Genomic DNA, 24,559 nt, shown 5'->3' on the forward strand with positions numbered 1-24,559 from the left:
CTTGGGACTTGAACCCATGTGTCTGGGACTCAAACCCAGCCAAAACCCATGGTACACGGTTTCAGGATCTAATGAAGCTCAGATCCTTGATGTCTCATCACAGAAAGAATTCAGTGAGAGACAAAGTGATAGGTAAGAAATGTACATATTCAGATTCAGAGAGAAGCACACTCCACATACAGACTGTGGGCAATCGCAGACAGTGAGTGAAATGTGAAATGTGGCATGGTTAGTTTTTATAGGCTGGGTAATGTCATATGCTAATGAGTGGGACAGTGTCAGACTTTATTTTATGGGGCTCCAAAATCACTGCAGATGGTGATTGCAGCCATGAAATTAAAAGACGCTTACTCCTTGGAAGGAAAGTTATGACCAACCTAGACAGCATGTTAAAAAGCAGAGACATTACTTTGCCAACAAAGGTCCGTCTAGTCAAGGCTATGGTTTTTCTTGTGGTCATGTATGGATGTGAGAGTTGGACTATAAAGAAAGCTGAGCGCCGAAGAATTGATGCTTTTGAACTGTGGTGTTGGAGAAGACTCTTGAGAGTCCCTTGGACTGCAAGGAGATCCAACCAGTCCATTCTAAAGGAGATCAGTCCTGGGTGTTCATTTGAAGGACTGATGTTGAGGCCGAAACTCCAATACTTTGGCCACTTCATGTGAAGAGTTGACTCATTGGAAAAGACCCTGATTCCGGGAGGGATTAGGGGCAGGAGGAGAAGGGGACGACAGAGGATGAGATGGTTGGATGGTATCACTGACTCGATTGACATGAGTTTGGGTGAACTCCGGGAGTTGGTGATGGACAGGGAGGCCTGGCATGCTGCAATTCATGGGGTCACAAAGAGTCAGACAGGACTGAGCGACTGAACTGAATGAGTGGGAGGATTATTCCATCTATTTTGGAGAAGGGGTGGAGATTTTCAGGAACTGGGCCACTCCTTGGTCTTTTGACAGTGCCTTGAAACTATCATGGTGCCTCTGGGTATGTATTTAGCTTGCTGACTGAGGATCAAGGTCTAATCAAAGTCAGCCTGTCTGCCATCTTGGACCCATTTGATTCTAATTGCTTTATGTTGTGTCCTTGGGGTATGTCATTCTTTCAAAAGTTTTGCCCTGCCCCTTTCCCTCCTGTTACAAGATAAGCCAACAGCACCTGTCCTGAAGCCTTTGAAAGGGAAAGCAAAGAAAGATGAGTCTTGAGCCAGGCTTAGTAACCCCACATGACCTTCCTCCCTCCACCCAAAATCTATCTTGGTCAACCCTCTTCCATTTTACAAAGTCAAGCCTGAGCAACAAAGTTAAGGAGGTAAAAAAAAAAAAAAAATTGTATTATTGCAATGTTGACTTAAAATGATCCCACTCCTTGGAACTTCCCTGGTGGCCCAGTGATTAAAACTTCCAGTACAAGGGGCATGGGTTTGATCCATACTCAAGGAACTAAGATCCTGAATGCCAAGGTATTGCCAATAGATAAATAATCCCAGTCCTTGAGATGACCTGTTCTTTGAGATTATGATCTGCCCCTTAGCATGGATAATCAAGGACTGACCACATCTCTTTCTCAGGACACTCTGGTTCCTGAATCATCTGCGCAAATCAATAATACCTCCTGGGATGAAATCTGTGTCCAACCAACCAAATCAATCAGAAGACATCCAGCTTCAGAAACTCTAAGATCCCAGGCAGGTTGACCACTTAAGTCCTTTCAACTTTAATTCCAGGGCAGCAGGGGCTGCCAGAGTCCTGGACTGTAGTGACCCACAAACTCAGGTGAGTCCAAGGAATACTCTAATAATAACGTCTCCCAGCTTAAGACATTCTACTTTGGAAAATTTCCAAGTGCCTTCGTGGCTATCACCCTGCCTTCTTTTTCAGTTTTCTTGGGAGGTCATTTGGTGGTAAACAGTATTATTTCTATGTTACAGTCAAAGAAAGTGAACCTGTTAGGAGGGAAATAATAACCCAAGATCACACAGTGAAATGGACATCAAGCCAGGACCTGCAAATAACACCTCCAGAAAGGCTGCTCCACAAAGTCTTCTATGAAGCATCAGCTGCTCCTTATTTAAGTCTGGGGAAAATTAAATTTGGGAAAAAAAGAATAGAAACATAATTAAATGATCTGGCAAGAGAATATAAAACCTGGAGGGAACAACTCATCCCTTTGTGTTTTTTTTTTTTTTTTTAGCTGCTTGTGCATGCACGTGATTTTTCTTATTTCTTATTCTCAAATGTTCTTTTCTCATTTCTTTTTTAAAGTCAAATCTTAAAGCACTGAAACCCAAACCCTTCAGCACCTGACTTCCTTGGGGCCTGACCTTCCTGTGGTTCTCTCTGCTGGGGGCTGGCCAAGCCATTTAACCCCATCCTTTTAATTTTTTAAGCTTTTCTGTTATGGAAAATTACATATGTATATAAAAGTACAGAGCAACTCAATTCTAAATGGAATGACAAATAATGCAAAATAAAAAAGCCTAGGCCTAAAGATGTGTTTTCATTAGGAAATCATTAGCCCATTTTTCTTCAGCTGCACTGAGGCAGCATGAACTCAAGACTTGAAGGAAAACGTCTGTACCCAGTTTTTCCCTCTTCTGAACTTCATGGCTTTTGGACAGTCGCTCTGAAGTTTGGTTTCTTTGCTTGCAAAAGAGGAGTGATCAAGCCAACCGCACAGAATGGCTGTGACAATGAAGTGAGATAATGTCTGGGAATATGTCTTATAAGTTATGAAATGCTCTAAAACTGTGAAGAACTATTATTAATCTTTCATAGGACCCTTGGAGCATAGCCATGCAAGAGTGTGATTAATATGCTCAGGAATGTAGACAGAGGTTTGCAGGAGAGAAGCCCGACCATGGCCCGCCTCTGCTCCGACTTGGTCCTAATCTGTTCATCTTATGCCACTTTGTTGGTCACCCATTTGACCTTGCTGCCCTTCTCACTGCAGGGACAATTTGTCCATCAACCTTGTCTTCCCAGCTTCCCCAGATAAATCTGGTCAACAGTTCTGTTTTTCTAACCAGACTAAACCAACTCAAGATGATTTATTTGGAAAGACCTCTTCAAAGTGGCCCCTGTGATCATCTTAATTCCAGTAACATCTCGACGTCCACCAAGGGGTCAGGACCCAAGCAAGAAGCACTGTGGACTTAGGAAGGAGGCAGGAAAGGAGGACCGCCCTTGCAGGCTCAGCCTCTCTCTTGTAGGTCAAGGAGGATCCCCACTCTCCTTAGAAGGTGGGTCAAGGACCACTGTGAACAAGATGAAATCCATGACCCCACGAAGCTGATATTCCAGACAGGGAGCTGACTATAAATGAGTAAACATATAAATAAATAATAAGCAAAATAGCAAAGTAAATAATAGTTCAAACTGTGAAAGGAAGAATGCAGAGAGTTTAGAGAAAGAGACAGGAGGTGGGAAAGGCTAATTAAGATAAGACAGTCAAGGTCACGAGGTGTGAGTGCCCTCCCCATCCTGCCTTATCATGAACAAGGAAGCTAAGAACTCCACTTGCTGCTGGCAGCCATCCCATACCCTGAAAGGAGCTAGTTACAGGATGAAGCCATCACTACAGATAACAGAAAAAGGAAAAATTGTACCCTTGATGCTGTGGTTAAACCACTGTATCATGGAACCCTGAAGACCTCCTAACACTGGACCTCCCAGTTAGGTGAACCAACAGCTTATCTAGGCCATTTTGATTCAGGTTTTCAATGTCCAGCAACCAAAGGCGTCAGGACTCACGAATGCCTCTTGTGGATTATAATCCCCACCCAAGCAGCTTGTCCATCCAGCCACATGCAACTCTTCCAAGCGATGGAGATTCTGACAAACCTGAGTTTCTCTACTTCTTACTTTTTCAGGGACGTCATTACCCAGGTGAGGCACTTCGTGTGGCTGACGTGTTAATGATCCTTGACAAATGTCTGTGAAGCTGAATTGAGTAAATAAGCCAGAGTGTTGCTTAAAAGGGGATGAGACACAGGAAGTCCTAATCTCCCAGAAGAGAAGCACGTTCTAAAATAAAATATCACAGCCCTTTCTAGGTCACAGAATGCTTTCACATACCTTCCACCATTTAAGCTTGTACTACCCCCAGGACCATCATTATCATCAGTTCATGGCTAAAGAAGTAAGGGATGAGAAAGCTCAAGTCAAAGAGCATGGCGATCAAGTGACACTCAAAGGTACTCTGACTTCCAATCTTCCACTCTCTTCTGGATTCTGAAAAGAAGCTAGCTGATGTAGTAGATATTCTGGCTCAAGGAACAACCAAAGAGCTGCTAACAGAGTTATTAACATCAGAGAGCAAAGTTTGTGGAGACGATGGTGCAGAAAACGTGTTCATCCAGAATCAGCCAGGCACTGGAGGGGCCACATATTTGTGACAGGAATATAAAAGCTCTTTTCTGTGTTACTTCAACCAAAACTGACTGACTCCCACTTGAGTCACAGGAAAATAGGATAATTCTTGTATAGGGCCTTCGTCTCAGCCCTACCCTGATAACGCCAGTAATAAAGGCACAGCGGTGTTTTTCACTGTGTAATTGATATATTTATTTATTTGGCCACACTGTACAACAGATGGAACATTCATGGGCAGGGATCAAATCTGTGCCCTCTGCAGTGGAAGCACAGAGTATTAACCACCGGACAACCAGGGAAGTCCCAATTAATCATTTTTTAAAAGATTCATGTATTTCCCATAGACCTTTAAATTTAGAATCATTTGAGATTTGCAGAACGTGCCAATAGTATTGAGTTCCCATATACCCCCTCACCCAGCTTTCCCTGTTATTAACATCTTCCGCTAGAATGGTGTATTCGCCATAATTAATGAATCACAATTGCTTAATCATGATTAACTAAGTCTATACTTGATCCAGATTTCCCTAGTTTTTGTCTAATGCCCTCTATCTGGTCCAGGATCCCATCCAAGATACAATGAGTCATCATGTCTTCTCAGGCTCCCCGCGGCTGTGAGCTTCTCAGTCTTCCCTTGTTTGTCACGACCTTGACGATTTTGAGGAGGACGAGTCAGGTAGCCTTAGAATGTTCCTCGCCTGGGATGTGTCTGATGTTTAGCACATGGTAAGACAGGGTTATGGATCTTGAGAGGGAAATCGGCAAAGTGCCATTCTCATCATGTCGTACCAGGAGTGCCTACTATCAACACGACCTACCACTCCTGACATTGACCTGGGTCCACCTGGCTGAGCCGTTGCTTGTTGGCTTTCTCCACTGGCAAGTTACCCTTCTCCCTCTTTTCCCACCCTGCACTCTTGGGAAGAAAGTCACCATGCCAGGACTTCTCTGGTGATCCAGTCATTAAGACTCTGCACTCTAGGGCACTCCTAGAACCCAGGGCCCTGGGTGTGATCTCCAGTCAGAGACTAGGATTCTGCATGCTGTATGGCATGTCCAAATTGAAAAGTCACCAAGCACACACACAGCCCACACTAGGGAGCGGGGAGTTGGCTGCCCCTCTTGAGGGCAGAATGTCAACATCAATTATCTAGAATTCTTCTACAGGGTAAATTGGTTATTCTCCCCTACTTTTTAAAAAAAGTTTTATTTATTTATGTTTTGGTGCTTCCGAGGTGGCTCAGACAGTAAAGAATCTGCCTTCAATACAGGAGACCCAGGTTCAATCCCTGGGTTGGGAAAATGCCCTGGAGAAGGAAACAGCAACTCACTCCTGTATTCTTGCCTGGGAAATCCCAAGGACAGTGGAGCCTGGCCTCCATGGGGCTGCAGAGTGGGACACGACTGAAAGACTAACACACACATTTAATTTTTGGTTGCACTTGGTCTTTATTTCTATGCACAGGCTTTTTCTAATTGCATCCCAACTTTATTTTGTGTAACTTGACTTCATCTCTATAAAAGTCTCCATCCCCTGCCTTACCCCCGTCTGACTGAATTCTTAGCCAAGCCAGTTCCAGGCTGTCTTGATTAATCCCATGTCTTCTACTTTTCCTTCCAAGCAGTTGCAAGGACTGCATCTGAGTTCTGATCATCACACAGTGAGTGGGCATTAGAGGTCGGGGAGGCATCAGACACTTGAGGGGGCACCTGTCAGCACTGTGCTGGCCTCTGCCAGACCTCTCCTCTGCCTAACCTGCAGTGTGGCTGGCGGACCAGCTCCCCCAGCATGACGCAGACACCATCAGGTCGACCAGTTCTCTCATACTCGTTTTTGGATACACAAAGAAATGTGAGTGTCTCCCTAGGAAGGCTCCCTGGAGCTTAGGAAACTGAGCCACTGGCTGCTTTGGACTCTCTCTGCTCTCAGCCTCTGGCATTATATCTCCCTTCTGCTCTCAAGCCACAGGCATGTGAGGCGCCACTGGGGCCCAGGCCTAGGGCAGGGCCTCCCACTGCTGGAACTCAAACTTTTCCAGGGCCACTCGTCCCACCCCCTTTGAAGCTGACTCTGGGGAGGAGCACCCCTTCTCGGGTACACTCACCACCTGCTGTCTTATTTTCCTCCCAACCCTGTCACGTTCTTCCCCTTGGGAGGAGTAGGCAGGCAGAGGGAACCCAGCTCAGCAAGCTGTCTTTGTCGTTTTTTTGTTGAGTTGCTAAGTTGTGTCCAACTCTTTGTGACCCCATGGACTGTGGCCCACCAGGCTCCTCTGTCATGGGATTTCCCAGGCAAGAGTACTAGAGTGGGTTGCCAGTTCCTTCCCCAGGGGATCTTCCTGACCCAGGGATCAAACCCACATTTTCTGCATTGGCAGGTGGATTCTTTACTGCTAAGCCACCAGAGAAGTCCCCAGCTCAGCAAGTATCCTGAGCTAAATCATTACAGCTTACACCTGACAATCTTAACTCCCAATAATTTAACAATGTTATTATTGCTTTTCAGTCCTTCCTTGAACTTCAGAAATCTTTTATGTAGCGGCCTGTATATAGAAAGATCTCAGGACAGTAAAAGAAGGTTTGGAGGAGAAAAAGCCAGACATAGGAATTGGGTAACACCCCAGAACCAATGAGAGTGCAAAACGGCTCCTCCTCCCTATGGAGACATAATGTGATGAAGAAACAGGATGAGACAGCCGTGACTTCATCCATGCCTCATCCACGCACCTCGCTTCTCACCTGCCTCCACAGGCATAAAGGAGGCGTTTCCTCTCTTCTCATCTTTTTTAGTGACCTTGTGAGAGTAAGTGATAAATAGGACCTTACGTTTGCTTAACTCCAGTTTATAGCACATTTTACATTCTTTAGTGCATTAGGTTATCATCCATTTTAGGGCTTCCCAGGTGGCTCAGTGGGTAAAGAATTGGCCTGCAATGCAGGAGATGCAGGTTCAGGAAGATCCCCTGGAGGAGGGCATAGCAGCCCACTCCAGTATTTTTGCCTGGAGAATCCCACGGACACAGGGGCTGGCGGGCTACAGTCCATAGGGTCACGAAGAGTCAGATATGACTGAAGTGACAGCACGACTCATCATCCATTTTACAGAGGAGGACACCAAGATTCAGAGAAGTTAAAGCACTGAGTCCAGGAAAACCAGAGAAAGATAACAATCACCAGAGCTTACAGTCTTCTGTTTCTAATTCCATTGTGAAGGGAACACTCAGCAGTGTGCCTGTCACCTTTGGAGAAAGAATAAATGGCAAGGCAGAAAGCCCATCTCTTGTCCTTCAGCTTTAGGAACATTGCCATAACATGACAATTGCAAGAGCACAAATACTTTTTTTTTTTTTTTTTCAAATTTTTATTTATTTTCCTTTCCAGTTTTATGGAAGTATGATTTTTCAAATGAGAATTGTAGCAAAATGGTGGAGTAGAAGGATGTCCGCTCATCACCCCGTAGACGGCAGCCCACTAGGCTCCCCCGTCCCTGGGATTCTCTAGGCAAGAACACTGGAGTGGGTTGCCATTTCCTTCTCCAATGCATGAAAGTGAAAAGTGAAAGTGAAGTCGCTCAGTCGTGTCCAACTCTTCACGACCCCATGGACTGCAGCCTACCAGGCTCCTCCGTCCATGGGATTTTCCAGGCAAGAGTACTGGAGTGGGGTGCCATCACCTTCTCCACATCTCCTGCAAGAGCACCAAAATTGCAACTAGCTGTTGAACAACCATCAGCAAGAGGACCATCAAAAAAAAAAGATACCCCACCTCCAAAGACAAAGAAGCTGCACTGAGATAGTAGGAGGAACACAGTCACGATCAAATCAAATCCCATACCCACCGGGCGGGTGACCCACAGACTGGAGAACAATGATATCAAAGCAGTTCTCACACTCTTGTGAAGGTTCTGAACCCCACTTCAGGCTTCCCAGCCTGGGGATCCAACAAAGGGACTGGGAATCCCCAGAGAATCGGGCCTTGAGGGCTGGTGGGATCTGGTTATAGCCTTCCGGAGGACTGAGGGAAACAGATACTCCAGTCTTGGAAGGCACAGACAAAGTTGTGCACCCACCAAAACCCAGAGGAGAGGGGCAGTGACCCACAGGAGACGGAACCAAAAGTATCTGCTAGTGTGGGAGGGCCTCCTGTGGAGGTGTGGGTCAGTAGGCGCCCCACAGGGAAGGGGACACTGGAAGGTCTGCCTTGGTGGAAACCCTCTTGGAGGTCACCATTAACCCTACCATAGAGCCCAAAGACCCCAGGGCTGGGTTGCCTGAGGCCAAACAACTACCAGGGAGAAGGGCAACCCCACCCATCAGCAGGTATTTGGATTAAAGCTTTACTCAGCAAAGCTCTGCCCACCAGAGCAAGATCGAGTTTTTCCCACCACCAGTCCCTCCCATCAAGAAGCTTCATGCATCAGAGGGCAGACAGAAGAAGCAAGAAAAAGCACTGTCTCACAGCAGCTAAAACAAAAATCATACTACAGAAAGTTAACCATGATTCAAAAGCAGCAAGTTATGTCCCAGATGAAGGGACAAGATAAGGTCACAGAAAAACAACTAAATAAAATAGAGATAGGCAACCTTCCAGAAAAGTAATTCAGATTAATGATAGTGAAGATGACCCAGGATCTCTGGAAAAGAATGAAGGCAAAGATTGAGCAGATGCAAAAAAAATGTTTACCAAAGACCTAGAAAAATTAAAGAACAAACAGATGACTAATACACTAGAAGGAATCAATAGCAGAATAACTGAGGCAGAAGAATGGATAAATGATCTGGATGAAAAAATGGTGTGAATCACTGCCACTGAAGAAAAAAAAAAAATGAAGACAACCTAACAGACCTCTGGAACAACATTAAACATGCCAACATTCATATTATATGGGTCCCAGAAGGAGAAAGAGAGAAAGGACCTGAGACAAAATTTGAAGAGGTAATAGGTGAAAACTTCCTGAACATGGAAAAGGAAATAGTCAATCAAGTCCAGGAAGCACAGAGAGTCCCTGAAAGAGTCCCAGGAGGAACACATCAAGACAAAAATTACAGATAAACTATTTAAAGCAAAAAGGGAAAACAACAAATAACGTACAAGGGAACCCCATCAGGTTATCAGCTGATTTCTCAACAGAAACGCTACAAGCCAGAAGGGAATGGCATGATATATTTAAAGTGATGAAAGGGAAGAACCTACAACCAAGAATACTCTACCCAGCAAGACTCTCCTTCAGATTTGATGGAGAAACCTAAAGTTTTCCAGACAAGCAAACATTAAGAGAATTCAGCATCACCAAACCAGCTTTACAACAAATGTTAAAGGAACTTCTCTAGGCAGGAAACACAACAGAAGGAAAAGACGTAAAGAAAACAAACCCCAAACAATTAAGAAAACGGTAATAGTGTCAATAATTACTATCAATAATTACCTTGAATGTAAATGCATTTCCACTTACCACATCACTCTGCTTGACCCCCGCCCCCCAAATTGTATGTAATTAATGTAATTATTTCATATTGTTAAATTAATCATGTTCCTATTATGGCTTGCAATTGTAATTATCATTTATTCTTTGTCTGACTATTGATTGTGAAAATTGACAAACTTCTTTTACTATTGTGATTATTACTATTATTACTCACTTAACACCATTTATCACGATTGGTCAACAGAAAAATAATAGAATTCTATATCACCAAAACTAGGATATAATAGAAAAACCTGTAATTGCTTTTCAAAATCCAGGTGCATATCAGAATTATCTTGAAATTTTTTGAAAAATACAAATGCTCAGGTATTGCTTTTTTCCTCCAGAGCTCTAGATATGTTTCTAATGAGCAGTCATATTTAAAAACAACTGTACTATATGATGATCTTACTTTTATCTAGTTTATTTCACTTTTTCTATTTCATATTCAGTGCTCCCATTTCATTTAGTTTATGTTCTCCAATTTCTCCATCTCTTCTTTGTTTTTAATCTTCCTCAAGCCTCTATCAGGTGTAGTAGAAAAGCTTTAATATACATATATGAAAATAAGTACTATTTTAGAAAACTTATGAATTTTTGCCTAATTTAAAAAATTATGACATTTTGATTCCGTTCGTTTGACCTAGTGTGAATAGAATGCTAGATTTCTAATTAAAAAATAAATATGCAACAATCAACAAAGGTTTACCATATAGCATAGAGAACCAGAGTCAACCTTGTAACAACCTATGATGGAAAATAATTTCAAAAATAATATATATGTATTTATATAACTGAATCACCTTGCTGTGCACCTGAAACATTGTAAGTCAACTATACTTCAATAAAATATATATATATTTTAAAAATATGTATATATTTAGGTTGTACAATATGATTTAAGATATACAGTGTGATGTTCTGATACATGTATACACTGTGAAAGGATTAATACAATCACATTAATTAACAGATCCATCGTCTCACATAGCTACAATTTTTACTAATTCTTCAGTCATAGTGAACCGCTGCCCTGCAGGTCCGTGGAGGAGAGTATGTGATAACAAAAAGGCACAAACTTGGGTATTACTCATGTGTTCATTGGGGTGGTGTTCTAGGTGCTATGGGTAAAAAGAAATGAATAACAAGATTTCAGGAGTTTACCAACTAGCAGCAAGAGATATGTATACATGTATAACTGAATCACTTTGTTGTACACCCGAAACAAACACAACATTGTTACTCAACTATATGCCGATATAAAATAAGCAATGTTTTAATTAAAAAAAGAAATATGAGCAAGTAAATAAAATTCAGTATTTATATGAGTCTTAGAAGGTGATACAGTTCAGCTCAGAGAAGGATTGGTCAGTCCTGGGGAGCAGAGATGGAGGCTTAATGGAGGAGGTGTCTCTCGGGCTGACTTTAAAAAATAAGTGGTTTTGCCACATCGAGAAGGAGATGAGGGAGAGAGAACTGAGGGGAAGGAGGTGTCATGGGGGAGGTCCTGAGGCACTGAAACGACCCAAGTATCTCAGGAAACGCACTTCCTTGTGGTGAACCATTCAGGGAAGCAGGGCGGGGAGGGGTGGCACTGAGGCTAGGGAGGAAGCAGGTCCCAGAGGGGCTGAGGGTCAGGCTCGCTCTCCAAGCCACGCTGAGGGCTGGCGGCACTGCCGCGTGCGACTAGAGAGCATTAGAAACGTGGTCTCTTGACTGAGAAGTTCATTTTTAATTCATTTAAATTTTAAAAGTGGTATTCAATTCAGCTATCGAAAAACCCTTAAGTATATTTGGAGCACCTTGGATAAGTACATCTACGCTTTCAACTCTTTCAACTTGCAAATTTTATGAAATCTAAATATAAGCCGAATATTCTCCATGAAAACATCTGAAATGAGATACACAGTAAGCGTGAAGATGTAGACCAGATTTCAATGACTTGGAAAAAAAAGTAAAGTACCTTATTCATTGTTATATTAATTGCATGTTGAAATAACATTTAGATATATAGGGTTTTAATAATTATTTAAATTCATTTATCTTTATAATATTTATTTATTTATTTGGCTGTGCTGGATCTTAGTTGCGGCACTCAGGATCATTACTTGTGGCATGTGGGATCTTTCGGTTTCTTTCTTTTCTTTTTTAATTAATTAGTTGTAGTTGCACTGGGTCTTCACTGATGCGTGAGGGCTTCCTCTAGCTGGGGGCTACTCTTCCCTGTGGCTCACTGCGGGGCTTTTCCTTGCGGAACACAGACGCCCAGAGGCGCCTGGGCTTCGGGAGTCGCAGCACGTGGGCTCAGTATTTGTGGCACCCGGCTTCGTTGCTCCGAGGCAGGTGGGATCTTCCTGGACCAGGGACTGAGTGAGCCCACGTCCTCTGCACTGGCAGCTGGAGTCTCATCCACTGCACCACTAGGGAAGTCCAGTTTCTTTTTCAGCTTAAAAAATTGTCTAGTAGCCACACTAAATAATTCTATGTGCCTGCATTATATTTTCTTCCCCTTAGGCACTGGAGAAACTTTGAAGAAAGTTATTAGGTTGGTGCAAACGTAACTGCAGTTTTGGATTATTAATTTTAAATCATTATAACTAGGGTCAAACACATCTTTATCAATCAAAATAGGAACCATTACAATCAATACATTTTTGCCAATGAGAAATAAGTTTGTTTACTTCTGTAATGTGAAGTCTGTGCTTCAGGGTTTGACAAACTCTTGGAAAGCATTTTCTGCTTCCTATTGGCTGTGGAAGCATTTTTCCTACAAAAAGTTTTTGGACGCTTGAAGAAGTGGTAGTCAGTTGGCAAGAGGTTAGGTGAATATGGCAGATGAGGCAAAACTTCAGAGTCCAATTTGTTCAACTTTTGAAGTGTTGGCTGTGTGACCTACGGTTGGGTGTTGTCCTAGAGAAGAATTGGGCCCTTTCTGTTGACCAGTGCCGGCTGCAAGCATTGCAGTTTTCAATGCATCTCACTGGTTTGCCAAGCATACTTCTCAGATGTAATGGTTTCGCCAGGATTCAGAAAGCTGTAGTGGATCAGATGGGCAGCAGACCATCAAAAAGTGGTCATGACCTTTGTGTGGTGCAAGTTTGGCTTTGGGAAGTGCTTTGGAGCTTCTTCTCAGTCCAGCCACTGAGCTGGTCATCACTAGTTGTTGTATAAAATCCACTTTTCATCACATGTCACAATCCAATTGAGAAACTGTCCACAGCTGCTGTGTAGAAGAAAAGAAGACAACACTTCAAAACAATGATTTTTTTTTTTTTTTACTTTTGGTCAGCTCATGAGGCACCCACTTATTGAGTCTTTTCACCTTTCCAGTTTGCTTCAAATGTCAAATGACTGTAAAATGGTTGATGTTGAGTTCTTCAGCAACTTCTCGTGTAGTTGTAAGAGGATCAGTTTCAATGATAGCTCTCAGTTGGTCATTGTCAACTTCGAGTGGCCAGCCACCACACCCTCATCTTCAAGGCTCCTGTCTTCTTTGCAAAGCTTCTTGAACCAGGACTGCACTGTACATTCATTAGCAGTTCCTGGGCCAAATGTGTTACTGGTGTTGCAAGCTGTCTCTGCTGCTTTACAATCCATTTTGAACTCAAATAAGAAAATTACTCGAATTTTCTTTTTGTCTAACATCAATTCCATAGTCTAAAATAAATATAAAATACACAGCAAGTAATAAGTCACTGGCAAAAAAAAAAAAAAAAAGGCGAGAAATACGCGTTAAAATGATGTATAGCAAAACCACATTTATTTATGAATGTATTCCAATATCAAATAGCAAAGTTCAACATTCAGTTCAGTTCAGTTCAGTCACTCAGTCGTGTCCAACTCTTTGCGACCCCATGAACCGCAGCACGCCAGGCCTCCCTGTCCATCACCAACTCCCGGAGTCCACCCAAACTCATGTCCACTGAGTTGGTGATGCCATCCAACCATCTCATCCTCTGTTGTCCCCTTCTCCTCCTGCCCTCAATCTTTCCTAGCATCAGGGTCTTTTCAAATGAGTCAGCTCTTCGCATCAGGTGGCCAAATTATTGGAGTTTCAGTTTCAACATCAGTCCTTCCAATGAACACCCAGGACTGATCTCCTTTAGGATCAGGATCCTTTAGGATCAGGACTGACTGGATCCCCTTGCAGTCCAAGGGATTCTCAAGAGTCTTCTCCAACACCACAGTTCAAAAACATCAATTCTTCGGCACTCAGCTTTCTTTATAGTCCAACTCTCACATCCATGCATGACTACTGGAAAAACCATAGCCTTGACTAGATGGACCTTTGTTGGCAAAGTAATGTCTCTGCTTTTTAATATGCTGTCTAGGTTGGTCATGACTTTGCTTCCAAGGACTAAGCGTCTTTTAATTTCACGACTGCAATCACCATCTGCAGTGATTCTGGAGCCCAGAAAAATAAAGTCAGCCACTGTCTCCACTGTTTCCACATCTATTTGCCATGAAGTGATGGGACCGGATGCCATGATCTTAGTTTTCTGAATGTTGAGCTTTAAGCCAAATTTTTCACTCTCCTCTTTCACTTTCATCAAGAGGCTCTTTAGTTCTTCTTCACTTTCTGCCATAAGGGTGGTGTCATCTGCATATCTGAGGTTATTGATATTTCTCCTGGAAATCTTGATTCCAGCTTGTGCTTCCTCCAGCCCAGCATTTCTCATGATGTACTCTGCATAGAAGTTAAATAAGCAGGGTGACAATATACAGCCTTGACGTACTCCTTTTCCTATTTGGAACATTGCAAAATGCAATTACTTTTGCACCAGCCTAATATGTGTGGTAGAGACATGATCAAATTTTCATTTGGAGGGAGCATGCTGGCAAGAAAGGGGAGGAAGTTCATAGGGGTCTGAAGCTGGAGAAAGGTACATGGTTAGGAAATGATTGTACTCATTCAGGTTCGAGAAGAGGAAGACTTGACTTAGGAGCTTCCAGAATGGAGTAATTAGAGAGCTAATAAACCAGGTCAGTTTAGAGTGTCACCAGAATACAGGGATGGCTTGTTACACCACAGATTGCTGGTCCCAGCCCCAAAGATGCTCGTTCTGAACAAGGATGGAGTCCAAGCATCGTTATTTCTAACTTGTTTCCAGATGGAGTTGCTGCAGGTGGTCTGGAGACCTTATTCCAAGAATCTCTCCTCTGCAGGGCTGGGCCACCAACAGGATACAGGAAGAGAGACAGAAAGAGTGGGAGGATTCTGTGACCTGCTGGTTCCAGCCGTGACTCTCTGGGTATATGGAAACTGGAAGAGGGGACACTTGCTTGGGGGAATGGTATGGGTTCGGTTTGGGGTATATTGAGCTTGAGGTCCCTTAGGAATACCCAGGAGGAGACATCTCATGAGTAGCTGGATATAAATGGGTTGGCTTCAAATGATGGTCAGTCTCTACATATGTATTTCATTTTATGTCCCATGCTCTCCGCTCAAGCTGTCTATCTTTCCTATTTGGTGACCTGATCTAAGGGCACTTATCTGTCCGAGATGTCACTGTGTGAATGTCTATTGATATCCTCTTGTGTAAGTGCCTCAGGGACATTCTTTTCTGATGGATGTTTCAGAGTTTACACCTGTTGCTAAGTGTAAAATGTATATGTTAACCAACAAAAATTAAGTTTTATAAGACTAAATGGGTTGGAACTCGGGAAAGAGATTGAACTGTAATTAAAGACTTGGAAATCATCAGAATGGAGTTGGCAGTTAAAGCCCTAAGCATAAGTGAAGTTGCCCAGAGACAGTGGCAAAGGAGAAGGGAAAACCCAAGGGCAGACCCCTATAGTTGGAGCTATGTTTTGATCAAAATCAGCAGTGTCCAAGAAAGAGAAGCTAGGGACTTCCCTGGTGGCGCAGTGGATAGCAATCTGCCTGCCAGTGCAGGGAACACGGGTTGGAGCCCTGGTCCAGGAAGATCCCACTTGGCGGGAGCAGCTAAAGCCTTTCGCCACAACAACTGAGCCCTCGCCCTAGCACCTGCGAGCCACAGCTACTGAACTCACGCAGTGCAACCACTGAAGTGCTCCTGGAGCCTAGGCTTCACGACAAGAAAAGCCACCCCGATGAGAAGCCCGTGACCACCAGACTTCTGGTGGGAGCCCCCGCCCACACCAACAAGAAGAAGTCTGCATGCAGCAACAAATAGCCGACATAACCAAAATAAAAAAATAATTAAAAAAAAAAATCTGCCTCCTGGCCTTCCCCGGTGGTCTAGTGGTTAAGAATCTGCCTGCCAATGCAGTAGACATGGGTTTGATCCCTGATCTGGGATCCAGGAAGATCCCACGTGCTTCGGAGTGACTGAACCCGAGCAACACAGCTACTGAGCCTGTGTCCTTCAGAGCCCTCGAGCCAGGACTACTGAAATCATACGCCTGGAGCCGATGCTCCTCCGCAAGAGAAGCCTCAGCGGCAAGAAGCCCACGCACGGCAAGCAAGGGAAGCCCCTGCTAGCCACAGCTAGAAAAAGCCCAGTGCAGCATGAAGAGCTGGCACCGCCCAAAAAAGGAAAAAGGAAGGTAAGATGGGCAAGAATTCCCACCTGCCATTCTCAACTGCTTGCCTTTGGTGTTGGATCACAGTGACCCAAGCTTAAAAAATAGTTTGAAAAGAGTTTAAAATTCTTCAGAAGATTCTAATCAAGGGTTAGCTATGCTTCACCACTGACATGGCAGGTATTAAATAAAACCTTTTATTTATGAATTTCATCACTAATAAAACCGTCTTGGCCAAGACTCTCCTAAGCTTCAGTTTCTTCATCCATTAGATCAGGATGCTGCTACCTCACTCACAGAGGTCCTGGGAAATAGAGAGAACATATGCCCAGTACAGACCTAACTGACGTGCAGGAGCATCTCAATCCGGGTGGTAATTACCACAATTGCTGTAAGACCACTTTCTAGACCAGGCTGCATCACCAAGCCTGTGGGGGAGAGGCCAAGAAAAGACTCACTTCACATACACTTCCAGCCAGTGTCAAGAGACTTAGAGTCAACGAGAGCAATAATAGCTTCAGTATTACAGTTATTGCCATTTTAAAATTCAGAGGGAAAAGCAATTCTTTAGAGCAATGTGTGCTGTCCATTGTTTCACTGTGTTTGTATAATAACTGGAGTGGAAAGAAAGTAGCCTTCTTATGCGCTAGGCAAGCTGGATATATTATTCCATTTAATTTATCAATGTAATATCTTTAAATAAGGCCCCAGTGAATGGCTCTAAGCGTTCCTTAGCAAGAGGAAGAGTAGCTGGGTCTCTGTGGCCACAAACAATGCCATTGCTGAGGCAATCAAAAGCTGGACCATTGCAGGGGATTTGTTACCATGCATTCAGAGCCGCAGACGGCTGGACACATTTCTGACCTGTCTGTCAGGCAGACCTGACCTGTGCAGACAAGCACAGCCTTTCTTTGGGACATTTAAACCATTTTCCCCATCATCCTCTCCTGTTCTCATTTTCTTGGAAAGCCTCAGCACTTCCTTTGTTTTGCCTGCTATTTTTCCCTAAAGAAAACATTCTCAACCTGAGAGAGAAAGTCCTCCTTACATTACGTTTCATCTGAATATCAATCTCAGCATCTTAAGAGCCTTATCTAGTCCAGCTGCTCTGACTGAGGTGTGGTCTGGAAAGAGTAAAATTGAATTGTGGGGCTTGGCTGATCTCTCCCCTAGTCCTGCTGTACTTTTCTTTCCAGAGTATTCTCACCTCTCCCCAGGGCCTGATCTGCTAATGAAATAGATACTGCAGGGGTTTTTTTGCTTCTTTCACAAAACGAAGCCCAAACGCGCTTCCTAATGGTTTGTTTTCCAAATGGGCTGAATCAAGTCAAAACTACAACTACCATTGAGGGCCCACAATGTCTAAAAAAGCAGAGGAAGCCATTAAAAAATGCTAGAAAAATAAAATAAAGTTGGAGGCCAATGGAATTTTCTATAGTCAGTTTTTTGAGTAGGAGGAGATAATTTTTATATACATATAAATGTTGCTAGCTTCCCATGCAGCTCAGAGGTAAAGAATCCTCCTGCCAATGGAGGAGACACAGATTCAGTCCTGGGTGGGCAATATCCCCTGGAGGAGGAAATGGCAGCCCACTCCAGTATTCTTGTCTGGAAAATTCCATGGACATGGAGCCTGGCAGGCTACAGTCTATGGGTCACAAAGAGTCAGAGGTGACTGACCACAAACATATGTCACTGACAAATTATGTAAGTCACCTACCAAACAATCAGCAAATTTAGTGCTGTTTAGAAAAATAAAAGCCTGTCTTTACACAGCCCCTGCCCCATCCAGCCAACCCTTAACTCCTCCTCTCCCTCCAACCCTTAACTCTGCCACCAAGAACTTCCACTGAGTGATCAGCAGACTCATCCATCCTCAGACACTCCTCTGAGAATTCCCTCACCTCTCTGCCAGAGTTGAGACCCCAGCCAGTATGTGCCCCTCATTCTCCCGCAGCTCAGGGTCTGATGGGAGAACGGTCCTCCATGTGGGTCCTTGCTGCTTCCAAAAGTTATTCCTCTACCTCGGTGTTAAACAAACAACAAAAAAACATACAATAGCAACAGCAAACCCAGCTCCCTTGGGGCTCCTGCTGCCTTCTGTTGCCTTCTTTCCTCTTGCTCTGTGGTTACATTACCTCCAGATTCTAGCCCGTTATCCACGGGCTTTGCCTCCTGGTCCAGGGACTCAGCTCAGGGACTGAGCTCCCCGACCTTCCGTAGCAGCGCCACAGCCTAGGAGCCTGAGATCCACCACGGACTTTGTCTCCAAGTACCTGATGATCTGATTTATGGACCACATCTTCCTGTCTTGCCTCATGGAATTCTTCAGCCTCATGGAGACCTCCAATCTATTCTTCCAACTTTTATGTTTTGCCTTTTCATACTGTTCTTGGAGTTCTCAAGGTTCTCAAAACCACTGAAGTGGTTTGCTATTCCCTTCTCCAGTGGACCAGGCTTTGTCAAAACTCTCCACCATGACCCATCTGTCCATTTTGGGTGGCCCTACACAGCATGGCTCATAGTTTCATTGAGTTAGACAAAGAGTACATCAAGGCTATATATTACCACCCTACTTATTTAACGTATAAGCAGAGTATATCATGCAAAATGCCGGGCTAGATGAAGCACAAGCTGGAATCAAGATTCCTGGGAGAAACATCAATAACCTCAGATATGCAGATGACACCACCCTTATGGAAGAAAGTGAAGAAGAACTAAAGGGCCTCTTGAGGAAAGTGAAAGAGGAAAGTGAAAAAGTTGGCTTAAAACTCAACATTCAAACAACAAAGATCATGGCATCCAGTCCCATCATTTCATGGCAAATGGATGGGGAAACAATGTAAACAGTGGTACTTTATTTTCTTGGGCTCCAAAACCACTGCAGATGGTGACTGCAGCCATGAAATTAAAAGATGCTTGCTCCTTGGAAGAAAAGCTATAACCAACCTAGACAGCATATTAAAAAGCAGAGACATTACTTTGCCAACAAAGGTCCATCTAGTCAAAGCTATGGTTTTTCTGTTAGTCATGTATGGATGTGAGATTTGAACCATAAAGAAAACTGAGCTCTGAAGAATTGATGCTTTTGAACTGTGGTGTTGGAGAAGACTCTTGAGAGTCCCTTGGACAGCAAGGAGATCCAACCAGTCCATCCTAAAGGAGATAAGTCCTGAATATTCATTGCAAGGACTGATGCTGAAGCTGAAGCTCCAATACTTTGGCTACCTGATAGGAAGAATGGATTCATTTGAAAAGACCCTGATGCTGAGAAAGATTGAGGGCAGGAGGAGAAGGGGACGACAGAGGATGAGATGGTTGGATGGCATCACCGACATGATGGACATGAGTTTGAGTGAACTCCGGGAGTTGGTGATGGACAGGAAAGCCTGGTGTGCTGTGGCCCATAGGGTCGCAAAGAGTCAGAGATGACTGAGCGACTGAACTGAACTGAACTGACTAATTTTTTCTTTTCTTGATATCACTTCAGTCTCCCTCACTTACAGTTCATGGATCATTCCGTCATTCCCCCGCCACTGTCTCTCTTACCCTTCCTTCCTCTCATCACACACACCTCACAGGTGGAGCAGTTTCTATACACCAACTTTTCCAGGAACAGCCACAGAAGGCCACGGATTGAAGCCAATTGTCAATTTAAATGAAGAGCTGAGTAACTGACTTCAGCTGGGTACACTATGCTGCCAGGGATTCCCACGCTCTCTCTCGATCCGCTTGACCCCACCCCTTTTGTTCACGCCTCAGATTTCCCCGGCTTATCTCTATATTTTCCTGGTTAAAATCCAGGGCATCACGTGGAAGTGCGCCCGTCTTTCCTTGACCACGCGGGACATCGTCCTGTGTCTGCATCCAGCTTCTTTTCTGTCTGGTCCAGGAAAGCAGGCACCCTCCTCCTCGTCGTCGTCCTGCGCTTCCTCCTCTGAAAGGCCGTCCTTTCCATGTGCCTGGGTTTCTTCACTCCAAGGCCACACCCCTTCTACATCACATGTCATGAATTGCCCTTTCTTACCTGGCTCACACACAATCCTGTCTACACACAAAGGACGGAAGAGCCCCCACTTTAAAATCTTACAAACCAGTGACACTACGCCCCCCGAGCTCCACACCCTTCCCTTCACCCCTCTTGCTTAGCTCAGAGGAGCAGTCGGTCTCCAGGCCTCCTTTCCACGTGGCAGACTTCCCCCTCCGGCCCGCCGCCCACACTCACCACTTTGGAACCTCTCCTCTCCGCGTCCCGGTGACGCCTCTGTCCTCGCCCTGCTCTAACGGTTCCCAAGGCGGGCAGCGTGACCCCCAGAGCCGGCTGTGACCAGTGGGGTGCTCTGCTGGGCTTCTCTGTCCCTGGTTCTCTCGATTAGGCTTCTGCCTGGTCCACCATTTTGCCTGTATCCCGCAGATAACAGTCTCTCCCGTTGTTCTCCATGAAGATCACGGGTATTTTCAGCAATGCTTTTAGGCAGGAAGCTCTCCACTCTTTATTCCAAATAAATTCAGAATTGTGGAGCTGTTCCTTCTTGTGGCCTGCCTGTCCCGCTAGATTCAGATGAGTGGTACCAGTGCACTGAAGCTGGGCCAGAGAGCCTCTCTCCCAAAGGGATGCCCTTGCTTAAAGAGTGTATTCTGTGGGAGGCGGTGTGGACACTCATATCATCTCTGCCCTGCAAGTGTGGGCAACCAGGGCCCTGGGACCCTCAACTTGCCTGGGGAAGAGCTTCTGCCCCACAGGTGTGGCTAGATGAGGAGAGGGAGACCTAGTCCTCTTGGTATGACTCTCTGGAATGCAACTTCTGCAAAATGGGGCTGGAAGCTGAGAAACAGCAGCCTCTTGCCTCCTCTGGGGTCAAACCGCAGCCCCAGACCCAGGTCTCAGGAGAAATGGAGGGTTTGGCTACACGTGCCCTGGGCAGAACTTCCAAAACTTGGAGCTAGTGGGGAGAGCAGTGGAGCAGAGTGGGGCTCACACACCACAGATTTTCACTGTTTTTATTGAGATACTTTAGATTTTCTTGAACAAATGTTTCTCTTTTGCTATATCCCCATAGGGCATCTTTCCAGAGGCTTTCAGTGATGACTGTTTTAAATAATATCCTCAGTTCAGTTGTTATTTTGTTTGGGGGAAAGCCTGCCAAGCTTTATACTCCATTATTCCAGAAAGTCTATCTCTTAATTCATCCACTATATGCCTCCCCTAATGTCTCTTGGCATGTTAGCATAGCTGTCAGGAGCACAAGCCCTGGTCTAACAGCTTGGGTCCAAATTTCTATTCTGCCACTTATTAGGTATGGTACTTAGAATAAGTTATGAAACCAACGGCAGCAACCTCAGAGGAGCGCGGTGAGGATAAAGGAGCTAATTCTCCCGTGGTGGTCCTCTCAGAGTTCAACACCCGCTAAAGAACAGCTCTCCCTTCTCTGGTTGAACGCTGCATGGCAACAGATCGCCACAAGGGGGCACCAAGAGCCAGGTGTAGTGATGAGCCACTCCAGGGATTCAGTTAGGTCATCCCAACAGTTCCATCGAGGACCAGCCAGAAGCAGGTATTTTTCCAGACAACAGAAGGCGAAATTTTAAGGCACTTTCTAAACATTACCACATCATTTTCTGCAGAAGGTATAAATTCAGAATCTTCCTAAACATCGCCCAGTTGCTTCCCCATGGAAACTGAGCTGTGTACAAGGAAGTGCTGTGAAAGCCCTTGTGCAAGGTCCTGTTCTAGAAGTTGGGAGGATGCAAAGTTCCCTTGAATTACAATCAAATATCATAAGTTGGTGTTTACGTATTGAGTGCCTGCCAAGCACTAAGGGTTCTCAATAGCATCAGATTCCTTTCATTCTGGTTGAAGAGGGCCCAGGGGCTCAGCTGGGGGTTTGATTTGCTCAGAGAATAATACAAAGTCAACAGATATTTTGGAGCAGGAAGTAGGTACCTTAATGAAGAAGCACTTGGCATGATTTATTTAGAGCAGAGTGCAGGGAAAAAGAGTGGCAAAAGTCAGAGATGCCCAGGCAATGTTGCAGCAGACCAATGAGAAGCCAAACACTGTTGCAGTGAAAACTCTTAACAAAGCTAAATTTTAAGAGAAACTCCAGTAGTTAAGAGAAGTGAAAATGAAGCTGATGTTCTTGCTGAAACACGAGTGTGGGACCCAGGTCTTCACCTACCATGCCTCTTTCTTACCTTCTTGCAGCCCCCAAACAGTAAACTGGCCACAATTTTTAAAATTAAATGTTGGGAGACCCTTGGGTGTACCTCTGGGTAGCACAATTTGCAAGCCCCTTCAGTGGTCCAGAGAGCAGAGTGAGTAGGTGGAGATTCAGGGTGAAGGATGCCGGGGAGGGTGCGCAGGGGGGTGGAGGGGCACTACCTGCAGCCTTCTTGAGCCCCCTGCAGCCTGGGCCCCTCATCCTCTTCTTCCCGCTTGCCCCACTTCTTCTGCCCCCCTCGTGTTCTGCCCCTTGTCTTACACCAGCACAGGCTCAGGGTCTGAGCCATACTTTTGTGTTAATCTTGCTTCTTGTCCTGAGTTATAATTCACATTTGTCTCACTTCCCGGAGACAACCTAGCCTGCCCCAGCCCTGTACATGGGAGCCCTAATGGCAACCCACTCCAGTACTCTTGCCTGGAAAATCCCATGGACGGAGGAGGCTGGTAGGCTGCAGTCCATGGGGTCTCTAAGAGTCAGACACGACTGAATGACTTCACTTTCACTTTTCACTTTCATGCATTGGAGGAGGAAATGGCAACCCACTCCAGTGTGCTTGCCTGGAAAAATCCCAGGGACGGGGAAGCCTGGTGGGCTGCCCTCTATGGGGTCGCACAGAGTCAGACACGACTGAGGCAACTTAGCAGCAGCAGCAGCATGGACTAGGAGGCCACTACTTCTGCCAGGATTTTCTAGCTCCTATGAAAACTAGGAAAGAAAAATGAAGGGGATCTAGCAACTGATCATATATGTACGCAAAACTACTATACTGTGTAAGTACTGTGTACATACATATATGCTATGTATGGTATTATATACTGTGTATATGCACAGACAGATATGCATACATATTTGGAGGCACAACAATTATAGGAAGGGGAAAAAGAAGGAAGCATTATCTTTAGGCTAATATTTATTAAGTGATGGTTATGTACCAGGGGCATTGCTAAGATCATATACATGTATATATATCTGCTGCTGCTGCTAAGTCACTTCAGTCGTGTCCGACTCTGTGTGACCCCATAGACGGCAGCCCACCAGGCTCCCTGGTCCCTGGGGTTCTCCAGGCAAGAACAATGGAGTGGGTTGCCGTTTCCTTCTCCAATGCATGAAAGTAAAAAGTGAAAGTGAAGTTGCTCAGTCGTGTTGGACTCTTTGCAACCCTATGGACTATAGCCTACCAGGCTCCTCTGTCCATGGGATTTTCCAGGCAAGAGTACTGGATTGGGGTGCCATCGCCTTCTCCGGTATATATATCTAGATATGTACATATGACTGAGAGTCGCTCAGTCGTGTCCGACTCTTTGCGACCCCATGGACTGTGGCCCGCCAGGCCCCTCTGTCCATGGAATTCTCCAAGCAAGAATACTGCATTTCCTCCTCCAGAGAAACATATACATATATATTCATATAAATATGAGGGACACAGGAATAGGACAAGTTTAAATGCACAAAGCACGTTTTTGATGAGAGCCAGACATTTTCCCTGAATAAATATTCCTTGGATTGTTGCAAGACTTTTGTTCATTTCCATAGTTCTAAAAACACTGATTCAGTGTTCTTCCTGCTTTGTGGAAAAGCAGATTTTCGCAAGTCTCCACTCTGCCGTTGTGCAAACTGGAAGCCTGGCTGCAGGACTTTCTAAGCAATGGCATCACAGTCTCACTTACACTTGGCTTGTGGTGGTCAAAAGCCTCGATCTTTTGTCATGAGCTGCTGGCTACTCCTTCCTGTAGTAGCTAGGAACAGGTTCCTTTAGTTGTTTTTAAGGAGGCCTAAGACTTTTCATTTCCACTAATTAAATTCCATTTTTCTTTATTGCTGTTGATCCAGCATGTCAAATAACTGTGAATCCTGCATCAGTAAGGATGCTTCTTGGTTTCATTTAATTCACTTGGCTGAGTCACAGCACCGACCAGCCTTTTTGTATTTCACTGGGTACCCCTCCGGGGGGACTTGTCCTCCATTAAAATTTTTGGAATCCTTGTGTTTCC

The 24,559-nt window shown here is 44.6% G+C and overlaps 1 protein-coding gene across 30 annotated transcripts in view; it reads left to right on the forward strand.

Moving 5' to 3' along the window:
* MMD (monocyte to macrophage differentiation associated) overlaps window positions 1-24,559 on the forward strand; it is an 81,419-nt gene that overhangs the window by 43,612 nt on the left and 13,248 nt on the right. For 7 of the 30 annotated variants that reach the window (XR_015148378.1, XR_015148359.1, XR_015148371.1 and 4 more), the window contains one exon: window positions 1,571-1,775. The exons of 5 other annotated variants lie outside the window; for them this stretch is intronic. Coding sequence is in view for 4 of the 25 variants with exons in the window: in XM_086360901.1 (XP_086217027.1) it covers window positions 14,949-15,089 (141 nt within the window). In the remaining 21 variants the exon portion in view is untranslated. Of the gene's footprint in view, window positions 1-1,570; window positions 4,556-14,948; window positions 15,090-24,559 lie in introns of those variants that run through there. 18 more of the 30 variants (XR_015148360.1, XR_015148362.1, XR_015148370.1 and 15 more) reach the window with 7 other exon arrangements.

This window comes from Bos grunniens, chromosome 19, assembly GCF_055505025.1.
Source record: "Bos grunniens cultivar Pamir isolate PY7600 chromosome 19, Bosgru_T2T1.0, whole genome shotgun sequence".
Lineage (NCBI taxonomy): Eukaryota > Metazoa > Chordata > Mammalia > Artiodactyla > Bovidae > Bos > Bos grunniens.